A 14,346-nucleotide genomic window follows, 5' to 3' on the forward strand; every position below is an offset into this window, starting at 1 on the left:
TTAAGGACAATTAATTATTCACCTGTTAACGCTTGTTGAACATTGTTAAGAGATGGTACAGAAGTTTTGGTTTCATAATACAGAATTCTTGACTATTGATGTTATATCTATATTCTTTGAATATATTGGGCAACTAAGGATTGGTGGATTTTCTTTGCAAATTATAATTCCTGTACTTATGAAGATTGAGCAATATATCCTGAAGTAATGCTTTAATTCTAATAAAGGAAAGTACTTAAGGAAGAAAACAATAGATCATTTTAGAAATGTATGGGGCAACATTATAAGCATTTTGATAGAAATGGGCACGATCTTAACTGCCATTCACGCCACGCTCCCGCTGCAGTGAGGTTGGAGAATTTGGCGGCCAGCCAAATCTCCGTTCACTGCGACGGAATGGGAAAATCCTGCCGACATGAATGGTGGTGAGATTCCGGCCTTAAATGTTTAGCCAGAAGTAAAATGCTTTGTGTAACATGTGCAAATACAGTCAGTTAAACTGTATAAGTTAGTACAAGATAAAAATAAATAATTGTCAGACAAGTGCAAGGTATTAGAAAATGAGGTCCACAATCAGGAAGGAAGATGATTGTAGCCAGCTCGCCACGATGCACCCTGGAGGTGAAATCAGCATCATGCTTAGAAAGCCCGACAGGTCTTCATACGAAAACAAAACTGCTGTCTGATCAAAGACATGATAGCTTGGAAATGTAGGCATGCATAAACCAGGAAAAAACGCAGCAATGCAAAAGCCACTGCCGACTGCACCTGTCCAGCTGTTTACTCTGGTTGTTCAGCATTTCCACATGAGCAGCGAACCCACATGGGGCAACCATTCTATTATAACTTGAAGAAGTGTTTGCACAAGGTGCATGTTGACTTAATGAGCTTCAGCAGCTGTTTAAATGGAAAATGTTTTTCCAGTTAAGATAATACCAGAATAATGTTTCTGTTGATTTTTCAAAACTTTTCAAAGCTATTTCCTTTCTTCTTCACAACGTTCAGTGTTCACTTTATTTGGAGATGCTCATGCAAGTTGATCGATAGCAATGCCACATGTTAGAATATGCATATAATGGGAAATTGTCCGGATTGCTTTATGAACATTGAGTATGAGTAACAGCTGCAGTCTTCTTATCCCCATACAGTAAGTGATCTAAAAGTCCTTGTCCCAGCCTGAAAATTCATCTGGGGGAATATCCTTATCAGGGGGATACTTGTCAAAGTATCTACAATCCGTCGGACCTGTGAGCTTGGGGAAAATAAAGAAAAAAATGTTACTCAGACTTAGCCACCCTCCCCAAAAAAACAAGGTTTTTAAATAATTAGGTTAGTTATGAATAGCTCTCATTAGTAACTCAAGAAAACGTTACGTTTGGTTCTCTTGGTCCATCAGATTCTTTCAATTTGTACATAAAATCTCCCATTGTATGTTCAACAATTGGAAACCAGCATTTACCAAAAATGCTGGTCTGCTGCTTAATTAATTTAAAGATATATAATTGGAAAAAAAAATCACATTTTACTTACAGCATGGGAGCAGGCTATTTGACTCAATTAGTCTGCTATGCTGGTGTTTATGCTGCACAAGCCTCCTCCTATTCAACTTCATCAAACTCTTATCACCATATGCCTATCCATTTTCCCCACCTTTGCTTATCTAACTTCCTTTTCAATGTATCAATACTACTCTACGGGTTAATTTTTATGGGATAAGATGACGAATTGCTCACCCCACCTTTAGAAAAGTCAGTTGTGAACCCGCCAACTTTGTGAAAGGCCATCTTGTAATGAGAAACCCTATGGACGGCCTTAACAAGCTGAGGGTCAGACTTCCAACCCTCAGTGGGAAAAAGTCCCTGCCTTTGAGAGCTGTCAGCCAGTTTGGATGGGTGGCAGATGGGGGGTTGGGGGCTGGGCTTTGGAGGTCAGGCAGGAAGGCACAAAGTGAGAGGGTGCCTTCTGCAGGTGGGAAGAGGCTCTCCTCTGCAAGCAGGAAATCCCCCCAAAAGGATGTAACCCCCTTCCTTCCCGTTTTTTCACCTCAGATGGTGAGAAAAGGAAATTCCCACTCTTGCCCGCCTGTCCGTGCCAACTGAGTTATGGTGTGGGCAGCGTAATATGCGGGTCAATTGGCCTGTTAACAAGCCCAATTGCCCATTGATGATTTTTTTTCAATTGATAGGCAGGCTGTTGATTTTGGCCCCTGTCTGTCTGGTGTGTTATGGGAAACTGGCGTGTTGACATCAAACTCATGATCCAATGTCATTGTGCAGGATTTTACACATGCGTCCCAATTTGCAAATGTAAAATCCCGGCCTATGATTCATGAGTTCAACATTTTAACTACTCTCTCAGTGAAGAAGCTTCTCCTGAAATATTTATTGGATTTGTGGGTGTTTTGGACACCCCCACAAATGAAAAACTTTTTCTATATCTTCCTATCATAATTTATAATTAAACCACTTTATCATTTTAAAGACCTCTCATAGGAAACTGGAGTAAAATGTCCTATTTGTTTAGCATATGATAGTTGTAACCTCTCAATTCTGATATTAAACTTGCAAATCTTTTATCACAATTCAGTAACTAAATTTGCAAAATATCACTTTTTCTAGTGAGGTTTACATAAGTAAGAAATCATTGTACAACTAAAAGTTTAAATTGTTTCCAGTAAATTTAATTATATCTTTCCTGGTTGCTTGTTTTGTAAAGTATGAATGGGGATGTTAATGTTCAGAATGAGGAGTTTTATACTTTAGTTTCCAAAGCCCCAATTCAAAAGTCGCCAAACCAACATTAATGATCTCAGAATGGGGTTAGTAGACTAGACATACCGCTAAAGCTAATGCACTGGCCACCACCCACTCCATTTTCATCCCCCACTCAATGACCTGCCTGTGGGTGGTACAACATCCAAGCCACTTGATCTAGACTCAACACATTGCAATGATTCATCTGTTTGTGGGTTTACAGCTCACAAATGGCACAAAAATGAGGTCTAAACCTGGCACAGTGGCACAGTGGTTAACACTGTTGCTTCACAGCACCAGGGACCCGGGTTTGATTCTGACATTGGATGACTGTCTTGTGGAGTTTGTATGTTCTCCCTGTGTCTGTGTGGGTTTGCTTTGGGTACTCCTCTGAGGTTTCCTCCCACAGTTCAAAGATGTGCAGGCTGCGTGCACTGGTCATGCTAAATTGTCCCTTATTGTCCAAAGACTTCTGTAGGTTAGGTGGATTAACCATGGCAAATGCTTGGGATTATGGGGATAGGGTGGGCGGGTTGGGCAAGATGCTCTGTCGGAGAGTCAGTGCAAACCTAATGGCCTCCTTCTACACTCTAGGGATTCTATGATTTCAAGGCAGAAATGGGAAGCAGACCATTGCGCACTTACTGGTCAACAGCCCAAAGGTTCAAACCAATCCCTCAGTGTCAGTATCAGAAAATCCCTGGAGTGATACGTTCGTCAGGGGCTGAGCAAGTCACACTTTGCTGTGTCCCACAAACACACATTGACCCTAATCCAAGATTACCCTCTTCTCCATAAGTTCAGGTTGTTCACCATCCTATACATGCATTACAGCTTCTCTGAATGAGATTGCTAATTTCATTAAAATAAATAGTGCCAACCTTTCAATTTTGCTTTGGCGGTGAGCAAATCTTTGTTACTGTCTGCAACATTTGTATTCATTGCCGTCAATGGAATTGGAAAGCTCACCCCAGCATACCATTTTTGCATTATCTGCCTAAACTGTTGCAGATTTAACAGCTCATCCTGTAACTAGGGTTAACTATTGTTTATAACAGTAGGAAAGTTGTTCTTTACTGTTACTGTTAAAATGATGTTGGGTAAGGAGAAAACATCATTGATTACGAATAGGTGGAGAGGCAGTTCTTCACTGAGCTTGTTGCTTCCAATTGAACACCATTTATTTTGAAGGAACAATATAACAGAGAAAATCTGCAAAACCACGACTTCTTCTGTCTGAAGTAGGATATTGGTTAGCACAAATACCTCTCTTTTTAATGGTGATGATAGTGTTCTAGCTTTCAATCCTTCCCAGTTAAAACCATTGAACCATCTGTGATGGAGGAAAATGAAATATATTATTTAAATGCAACTTTTATTTAATAGGTCTACACAATTTTTCCTTTTGTTACACTCAAAATTACATTTGTGAGGTAAAATTGTGTAGCTTTTATGTTAGGTCAATCATTACTAAAAATAGTTCCAAATATTTGATTTTTAAAATTTGTTCGTGGGATGTGAATGTCACTGGCTAGACCAGCATTCGTTGTCCATCTCTAATTGCCCTTGAGAAAGTGATGCTGATCCAGCTTTTAGAAACACTGTAGTCCATGTTGTGTAGGTACACCCACAGTGCTGTTAGGAAGGAAAGTCCAGGTTTTTGATCCAGCGATTGTGAAGGGATGACGGGTGATACTGTTCCAAGTCAGGATGGTGTGTGGCCTGGAGGGGAACGTGCTGGTGGTGACATTCTCTTGCATCTGCTACCCTTGTCCTTCTAAGTTATGTTGATGGAGTCCTGGCAATTGCCTGCAGTGGTACACACTGTTGCCATATTACGCTAGTGATGCAAGCGGTGAATATTTTAGGTGGTAAATGGGGCTTTGGTCAAACTATGTGCTTTGCCCTTGGTAGTGTTGAGTTTCTTCAGTGTTACTAGAGATGCATTCACTCGTCCAGGCAAGTGGAGAGAATTCCATCAGACTCCTGACTGGGCCTTGTGCATGGTGGACAGACTTTAGGGAGTCAGGAGGTGAGTTCTGCACCTCAGAATTCCCAGCCTGTAGTGTTTATATGGCTGATCCACTTCAGTTTCTGGTCAATGGTGACCACCGCCGCCCCCCCCCCCCCCCCCGCCCCCCGTCTCCCCAGGATGTTAATGGTGAGGGATTCAGCAATGGTAATGCTATTGAGTGTCAAGAGAAGGTAGTTAGATTCTCTCTTGGTTCTCTGTTGATGTTTATTTTCTGGTACTTGTGAGGAGTAAATGTTAGTTGCCACTTGTCAGGGCAAGTCTGAACATTGTCCAAGTATTGCAGAATGTGGGTCCAGTCTCCTTTAATATTTGAGGAGTCATGATTGGTACTGAACACTGCACTATTATTTTTCTCACATTAAAGTCAGGATATCTGGTTTCTATTGCCTTAACTGTCCTATTATTCCTGGTTGAATTGGCCCCAGTGAGGTTCGAGATGGGCTAAAACCACTCTTTTGAAACTCGTCTAAAATAATTGTTTCAGTTGAAGAAACTGGGGAGATGGTGGCACAGTGGTAATGTCACTGGACTAGTAATCCAGGGCCTCAGGTTAATGTTCTGGGGCAGCTTCTATGGCAGCTGGTGGCAGTTAAATTCAATTAATAAATCTGAAATTAAAAGCTAGTCTCAGTAATAACCATGAAATCATTGTCAATTGTCATCAAAACCCCATATGGTTCATTAATGCCCTTCAGGGAAGGAAATCTGCCATCCTTACCTGGGGTGGCCTATGTGCGACTCCAGACTCATGACAGTGTGGTTGGCTCTTAAATGCCCCCCGAAATGACCAAGCAAGCCACTCAGTTGTATCAAACTGCTAGGAGGTTTAAAAGGAACAAAACCTAACAGACCACCCAGCACCGACCTAGGCACTGGAAACGCCAATGGCACAACCAGCCCTGTCAACTCTGCAAAGTCCTCCTTGTTAACATCTGAGAGCTTGTGCCAAAATTAGGAGAGCTGTCTCACAGACTAGTAAAGAAACAGCCTGGCACATTCATACTCACAAATCAAATCTTACAGACAATGCCCAAGACACCATCTTCACCATCCTTGTTATGTCCTGTCCCAGCAATAAGACAAAGCCGCCAGAGATGGCAGCATAATGGGATGCAATCAGGAGGGAATTGCCTTGGGAGTCCTCAACAATGACTCTACACCCCAAGACGTCTCATGGCACCAAGTCAAAATTGGACAAGCAGTACTGGTTCATCCAGCTGATGAACCAATACTGCTCGAGGTTGAAAACCACTTGGAGGAAGCACTGAAAGTGGCAAGGGCACAGAATGTATTCGCATTGGAGACTTCAACATCCAACATCAAGAGTGGCTCGATAGCACCATTACTGACCGAGTTCCAAAGGCATAGATGCTCGACGGGGTCTGCGGCAGTGAGGCAATAAACAAAAGTAAAAGCCGACTTGACAAGGTTCAGATGGCTCGATTGAGGGTTACAAGTTAGCAAGGAATGAGCTGAAAAAGGGGCTTAGGAGAACTAGGAGGGGACATGAGAAGTCCTTGGCGGGTCGGATCAAGGAAAACCCCAAGGCTTTTTACTCTTATGTGAGGAATAAAAGAATGACCAGGGTGAGGTTAGGGCCGGTCAAGGGCAGTAGTGGGAACTTGTGTATGGAGTCAGTAGAGATAGACGAGGTGATGAATGAATACTTTTCTTCAGTGTTCACCAAGGAGAGGGGCCATGTTTTTGAGGAAGAGAAGGTGTTACAGGCTAATAGGCTGGAGGAAATAGATGTTCGGAGGGAGGATGTCCTGGCAGTTTTGAATAAACTGAAGGTCGATAAGTCCCCTGGGCCTGATGAAATATATCCTAGGATTCTTTGGGAGGCAAGGGATGAGATTGCAGAGCCTTTGGCTTTGATCTTTGGGTCCTCGCTGTCCACGGGGATGGTGCCAGAGGACTGGAGAATGGCGAAAGTTGTTCCTCTGTTTAAGAAAGGGAATAGAAATGACCCTGGTAATTATAGACCGGTTAGTCTTACTTCGGTGGTTGGTAAATTGATGGAAAAGGTCCTTAGGGATGGGATTTACGACCATTTAGAAAGATGCGGATTAATCCGGGATAGTCAGCACGGATTCGTGAAGGGCAAGTCGTGCCTCACAAATTTGATTGAATTTTTTGAGGAGGTAACTAAGTGTGCTGATGAAGGTAGGGCAGTTGATGTCATATACATGGATCTTAGTAAGGCATTTGATAAGGTCCCCCATGGTCGGCTTATGATGAAAGTGAGGAGGTGTGGGATAGAGGGAAGTTTGGCCGATTGGATAGGTAACTGGCTATCTAACAGAAGACAGAGGGTGGTGGTGGATGGAAAATTTTCGGATTGGAGGCAGGTTGCTAGCGGAGTGCCACAGGGATCAGTGCTTGGTCCTCTGCTCTTTGTGATTTTTATTAATGACTTAGAGGAGGGGCTGAAGGGTGGATCAGTAAATTTGCTGATGACACCAAGATTGGTGGAGTAGTGGATGAGGTGGAGGGCTGTTGTAGGCGGCAAAGAGACATAGATAGGATGCAAAGCTGGCTGAAAAATGGCAAATGGAGTTTAACCCTGATAAATGTGAGGTGATTCATTTTGGTAGGACTAATTTAAATGTGGATTACAGGGTCAAAGGTAGGGTTCTGAAGACTGTGGAAGAACAGAGAGATCTTGGGGTCTATATCCACAGATCTCTAAAGGTTGCCACTCAAGTGGATAGAGCTGTGAAGAAGGCCTATAGTGTGTTAACTTTTATTAACAGGGGGTTGGAGTTTAAGAGCCGTGGGATTATGCTGCAACTGTACAGGACCTTGGTGAGACCACATTTGGAATATTGTGTGCAGTTCTGGACACCTCACTATAAGAAGGATGTGGAAGCGCTGGAAAGAGTGCAGAGGAGATTTACCAGGAAGCTGCCTGGTTTGGAGGTTAGGTCTTATGAGGAAAGGTTGAGGGAGCTAGGGCTGTTCTCTCTGGAGCGGAGGAGGCTGAGGGGAGACTTAATAGAGGTTTATAAGATGATGAACGGGATAGATCGAGTGAACGTTCAAAGACTATTTCCTCGGGTGGATGGAGCTATTACAAGGGGGCATAACTATAGGGTTCATGGTGGGAGATATAGGAAGAATATCAGAAGTAGGTTCTTTACGCAGAGAGTGGTTGGGGTGTGGAATGGACTGCCTGCAGTGATAGTGGAGTCAGACACTTTAGGAACATTTAAGCGGTTATTGGATAGGCACATGGAGCACACCAGGATGATAGGGAGTGGGATAGCTTGATCTTGGTTTCAGATAAAGCTCGGCACAACATCGTGGGCCGAAGGGCCTGTTCTGTGCTGTACTGTTCTATGTTCTATGGACGTCATCCTCCTTGAATCTGCCTGCCGTAGATGTGTCTGTCCATGACTGCATCGGTAGTGGTAACCACCACACAGTCCTTGTGAAGACAAAGTCCCATCTTCACATTGAGTATACCCTCCATCGTGTTGTGTGGCACTACCACTGTGCCAAGTGGGATAGATTGTGGACAGATTTGGCAACTCAAAAACTGGGAATCTATGAGGCGCTTTGGGCCATCAGCAGCAGCTGAAATGTATTCAACCACAATCAGTAACCTCATGGCCCAGCATATCCCTCACTCTACCATTACCATCAAACCAGGTGGTCAACCCTGGTTCAATGAAGCAGGCCGGAGGGCATGCCAGGAGCAGCACCAGACACAATTAAAAACTTGCATTGCTTTTTAATATACTGTGTAATTATTTAACTGTTCATGTGCTCTGTTGCTTACTCCTGCCCAAAACAGCAAGAAATGAGGGAGACATAATTGTGAATGTATTGATCCATGGGCATTTTTTCATTATTGTACTGTGTTTTCCAGAAAAAAATATTTCTAATGCAGCATGCTGTTAAACTGTCTGAATACACATGTGATAGAGCCAGAAGAGTGGTTGTCAGCTAAGCACAACATGGGGGCTTTTCATGTTATGGTTCAACATTGACTCAAATCACTTGGGGATATTCACAGCAACAACATGACTGGTGTATCCCAATCAATTTATATATCACTTCTCACAACCTGTAATATTTTAAAGAGGAAAGTGTATTGCTGCGAAATGCATTCTGTGCCTCTTCAGTGTTTAAGCAAAAAGAAATTCCATCTAGTTTTTAATGTAATTACTTAATTTGCTGTCAACTTAATTGTGTATGAACATCAGAGACCAGTCCACAAAATGATTGGAAAATGAATGGAACTGACCTATTGGGCCTGTTAAAATCAATGTATCTCTGCTGGCAACAGATCTCTTATATTGCTAAATAAACACGCAATTTTTCAACTTGCGTTAGTTACCAGTAAGATGATTCTTCATTCTCTCTCCCACTGTCCAAACTCTAGCTTGTACTATTTTATTGGATTATTCTCTTTATGAAGCTACTGTCATTGGTTTAATATTCTTCATCCTTAAGAGAAAATTAATGAACAAATATAAATGTGATCACAAGAGAGGAGCTATAGAAATGATTCCTACAAGTTCTGTGCCTTTGGTGTAATTGATTCATTGTTTAAAAATAGAAGCGGAAAGATCAATAAAGGGAAAAATTGCCATAAGTGTGATTTGAGCATTGCTTATTTAACTGCCCAAATTTCAATGGAAAATATAAAAAGCTAGCTATCCAAAATGCATAAGCACTCCACGTCACGTCACATACAATGATGCAATTGTTGTCAGCGCTCAAACAATAACATTCAATTTAGGTCAAAGATTTATCTTCACTAGGAACGGCTTCTTTGCTTGTGGTACAAGTCACACATCCAGTTTCAAAGTATTTGAACTATATTTCATTTATATCCATCTAGGAACTGGCCATGGATCTTCTAATAATATTTTTCTGAGCTGATAACCAAACTGTCAATTTGCAGAGATGTTAAAACTTTAAAACCCTCCAACCCAAGCCCATGTTGTCTCTAAACCATTAACTTCCAGTTAGAATTGAGGCAAAACAAGGGGCATTGGTTTAATATCCTTCAGTCAACCTGCTCCCAGGGGTTGACAACTTCAGTATTTTAATGCGGTTGGCAGTCTCTGATTTAATGTGTTTTACAATGGCTGCCTCAGGTTTCTCAGGTCTCCAAGAACTTAGCAGCTGAAGGGAACAACTATGTGGAGAAATTAGACTCTCCTAAACTCCTAACCCATCAGATTCCCTCCACCTCCACCCACCCTACGATCCACATCCCAGCCCACAGAGTCAGAGATTTGATCTTCCCCTGTGGTTGGGGAATCGGACCTGTTCCACTGGGCTCAGGGATCTGGTCCCCTTTTACAATCCCACTCGGAGCAGTAGGTGGCCTGCCCATGACTGCAGCCTCCTTCAGAATGCTTCTACCTGACTGGAAACCAGTCCCGGCAATCAGATAACCTCTGGACAGGGAAGCTGCCAAAGCAAGATGCCAGAGAGTGGTGAATCTGTGGAACTCTTTGCTGCAGAAGGTTGTGGAGGCCAGGTCATTGAGTGTCTTTAAGACAGAGATAGATAGGTTCTTGATTAATAGAGGGATCAGGGGTTATGGGGAAAAGGCTGGAGAATGGGGATGAGAAAAATATCAACCATGATTGAATGGTGGAGCAGATTCAATGGGCCAAGTGGCCTAATTCTGCTCCTATGTCTTATGGTGATATGGAGTCAAAACTCGGCAGTATGCAGACTTCCTCTCAGAAACCCCGACTACTCAACTTGTTCTGGTCAAGGTTTAACCCAATGTTTTTAAAAGTTTGGTAAGCGTTAGTGGATAAAAGTTACCTGTGCTTCTTTATATCATTTATTCCATTTTTCAGATTTCCTAGACGTTCAGTTGGGTTTTGTCTGCAGTAAAGGATATCACAGAAAAATAAATAAGGCATTTTTTTCCAATTTTCCCTCCCTCTATTTTTCCCATTGCATTCCCCTGGAATTGCTGTCTCATGCAGTGCTATGGTTTCATAGATCCCGCAGCCTTCCAGCACTCATGAGCAGAGACAGCGAAGCTTGGCAGGGTATTTGACAGCAGTAGGGCCCACAGCCAAGCACAATTATGTCTCCACAACCACACACCCTCATTTTTCAACAGGTGCCTGTCAGAAGCAGGAACCCTAGATCCTGTTTTTTTTAAAAATCACTTAAAACGGGCTTGACCCTCTGTTCCATAGTTCATGTGTTGGTCCATTAATATCATTCCTGGTCTCCAGGTTGATATTTCCCTTTGACAGCCAAGGGGCCCTGAGATTTTTTGGCAGATTACCATTGACTAGGGTAGAACTAGCTGAGTGAGGATCTACAATTGCACAGTGTCTTATGCAATGCTATTGGTTATGGTACTGAATGAGCAACACAGAACTCAAATTCCAAAATGGAAAACTAGAAAATTAAATTTAATAAATCTGGTACATTGACAGCTGCCACCATCAACCGTGCCAAACAAAATGACCATGAAGCATTCCAAATTGTCAAAAAATATTGATTTACTAACATTCTTCAGAGAAAGGACTCTACTCCCAATCCCACACTAAGCAATTCACTCAGTGAGTGGTATTTACTGGTTCTGCGATGTGGCTTTGACAGCAAGACCAGGAGTAAGGTTGGATTGGAGGGTGTTGGGTTGACATTGAGGAAATCAATCCTCTGATTTGAATAAGTCCACCATATCATGAAATAATTGGTGGGATTCTCTATCCCCCGACCCTGCGGTGTTTTTCTCAATGGCAAGAGATGTTGTGCTGTTGGCTGATGGAAGGATCCTCTGGTCCTGCCACTGTCAATGGGATTTTCTATTGAATCAACCCCAAACCATCGGGAAACCCGCAGCAGGGATGCGCTGTCAGAAGGGCTGGAAGATCCCACCGGCATAAACAGCTGGTAAATGTCCTTGAAGTGCACAAGTGTTTAATTTGAAGTAAACATAGACATGATATAATTAGCATAGTCATCTTTTTCTCACGTGAGGCAAAAATGTTAGACATTCATAGAATGATAGAGCACAGAAGGAGGCCATTCAGCCCATTTGGCTTGTGCCAGTTCATTAAAAGTGCTACCCAGTTACCCCCATTCTATAGTCTTGTAAATTTTTAATTTTCAAGTATATATCCAATTCTCTTTTAAAAAATTCAATGTGAGAATAAACACAACTGACTGGTCATTTTGTATTGCAGTTTATGGTAATGACTCTGGGGTTGATCAGTAGTACTTTGAATTAACAACCTCTGTTTTATGTAATAAACAACACTGGAATAAATCCATATACATCATTGTTTTCAAGGTTTGACTTTTCTTCTTACTTGCATAGCCTACGAATCATGTCTTCAGGACGCTTTGTTATTTTCTTAGGAAAATCCAGTTTTTCTACTCCTTTCAGGATCAAGTTATAGGTCATCATCTGGTCATAGCCAGAAAATGGTGGGCTGTTAAACAAAAGTAAAAAGTAATTAATGTTACAGCAATATTCTGCAGGATTCCTAAACCAGATACATATAACTGAAGAATTTCCACAACTGCTCACTGGCCTTCAATGCCCAGAGAACATAAAATGAACCGTAAGAAAGAAAAAAATCAATGTATTTACAAATTTGTGATAGGATTTGAATTTTGCATGGCCCTTCATTCAGTGGGAGAGAAATTCAACATTATTATGCCAGTTCTTTGGGTATAAAAATCAATACTGGGAAGACAAATTTTACATTGCCATTCCTTAATGCCAGCCTCCCTGGAAATGGAAGTCATGAGATGAAGTAGAGATCCTGCCTGAAACAGGTATTTGGTGCCTATTCTATGCAAATTAGAGTCTTATCAGATGCAGCACCTTGATTGGAATTGGTCCAAAAGAGACAAGAGGCATTGTCCATCCAATCATACAGTGCAAAAAATGCCATTCGGCCCATCGAGTCTGCATCGACTCTCTGACAGAGTATTTTACCCAGGCCCTCTCTCCCGCCCTGTCTCCGTAACCCTCACACGTTTACCATGGTTAATCCATCTAACCTACACATCTTTGGGTAATTTAACATGGCCAATCCACCTAACCTGCACATCTCAGCTCCATTCCTGCATCCAATCCTACAATCCACACTGAGTGCTACCAACTCTGAATCAGCTTCAGCTCATCCACTGAAACTGTCCTGTTGTCTTTTGCAGGGTCAAGCAGAGCTGCAGCCAGCTCGCCAACCCAGCAGCTCACTGAGAACCCCATAGCATGTCTGAGGATGAGGGGGCTCAGGAAGAACCATCACAGTGCTCACCCACACCCTCCACTAACGCAGCGACACGTACCTCGGTGGGGCGTAGTTCAAGGTTAGACTTGGGGCAAATTGCTTGGGAACACCTCAGATACGTCCCCACACTGGTCAGAGACAGGGATAGTCCAGGTCTCTGGCAATCGGAAACTAAATCTAATTTGCATTTGAATGAACTTGACTCTCATTAGCTCCTGAACACATCATCCATGATACCATCTAACTGCTAGTGTCTGGGATCAGCTAACTCACCATACCAAGCAGTTGGAAAAAATGAAAGTTTCTATTTAAAAATAGAAGAGTGCCCAGTGATTGCAGATAGAATTGGTTGTACAAAAGAATTGTTTACCTGCCAGTAAGAAGCTCAAAGACAAGAATTCCCAGTGACCAGAAATCGACACCAAAATCATGGCCCTTATTCAGAATGATCTCAGGTGCTACATATTCTGGAGTGCCACAAAATGTCCATGTTTTCTGACCTTTACCAATCTTCTTAGCAAATCCAAAGTCAACCTGAAAACAAAGGATCAGTGAAATGTATTCATCCAATTATCTACAAGATCTATCCCAAAATAATGATGGTCATGAGAAGATGCTGATCTGTGATCCACACTGGCTACAACATTTGCCATTGACACAAGTGGCTTTCCGTTATTAGGGTGAGTTTATTATTATGTATGGCAATGGCAACTGCCCACGTCACTAAGCAGCACCAGTGCTGGGCAGAGAGGCTAACAATTCTGGCTCAATGGGGTTGTGGTTTTATTTATTTCAATATCCGGTATACCTGGTCCTGTCAGATGTGCCACTACTGATCTGATGCTCATTCCTTCTGTGGGCCAGTGATGTGAGAACTCCCTATATAGAGTGTGCCTGGTCCTGCTACCTCCTGTACCACTGGCTTTCTAATAATATCTCAGTGAAAGGAATGAAGGACAATTAAAAATATCCAAATACAGCTTATTTATTCTTTAAAAGCTATTATACTTAAGATTGTCCAAATAAGGGGGGCACAGTGGCTAGCACTGCTGTCTCACAGTGCCAGGGATCGGGGTTTGATTCCTGGCTTGGGTCACTGTCTGGTGTGGAGTCTGCATGTTCTCCCCATGTCTGCGTGGGTTTCCTCCGGGTGCTCCGGTTTCCTCTCACAGTCCGAAAGACGTGCAGGTGAGGTGGATTGTCCATGCGAAATTCTCCCTCAGTGTACCCGAACTTGTGTTGGAGTGTTGCGACTAGGGGATTTTCCCAGTAAATTCATAGTAGTGTTAATGCAAGCCTATTTGTGACATTAATAAATAAA

At 42.4% G+C, this 14,346-nt stretch overlaps 1 protein-coding gene across 1 annotated transcript in view; it reads right to left on the reverse strand.

Annotated features, from left to right (window-relative positions):
* Positions 1-1,156: 1,156 nt before the first annotated feature.
* prkg2 (protein kinase cGMP-dependent 2) overlaps positions 1,157-14,346 on the reverse strand; it is a 73,657-nt gene continuing 60,467 nt past the window's right edge. The window contains exons 14-18 of the mRNA XM_078215267.1: positions 13,396-13,559; positions 12,096-12,218; positions 10,585-10,647; positions 4,020-4,086; positions 1,157-1,252 (exon numbers count right to left, since the gene is read on the reverse strand). Coding sequence (XP_078071393.1) covers positions 1,157-1,252; positions 4,020-4,086; positions 10,585-10,647; positions 12,096-12,218; positions 13,396-13,559 — 513 coding nt within the window. The remainder of the gene's footprint in view (positions 1,253-4,019; positions 4,087-10,584; positions 10,648-12,095; positions 12,219-13,395; positions 13,560-14,346) is intronic.

The sequence above is a fragment of the Mustelus asterias genome, chromosome 1, assembly GCF_964213995.1.
Source record: "Mustelus asterias chromosome 1, sMusAst1.hap1.1, whole genome shotgun sequence".
Classification (NCBI taxonomy): Eukaryota; Metazoa; Chordata; class Chondrichthyes; order Carcharhiniformes; family Triakidae; genus Mustelus; species Mustelus asterias.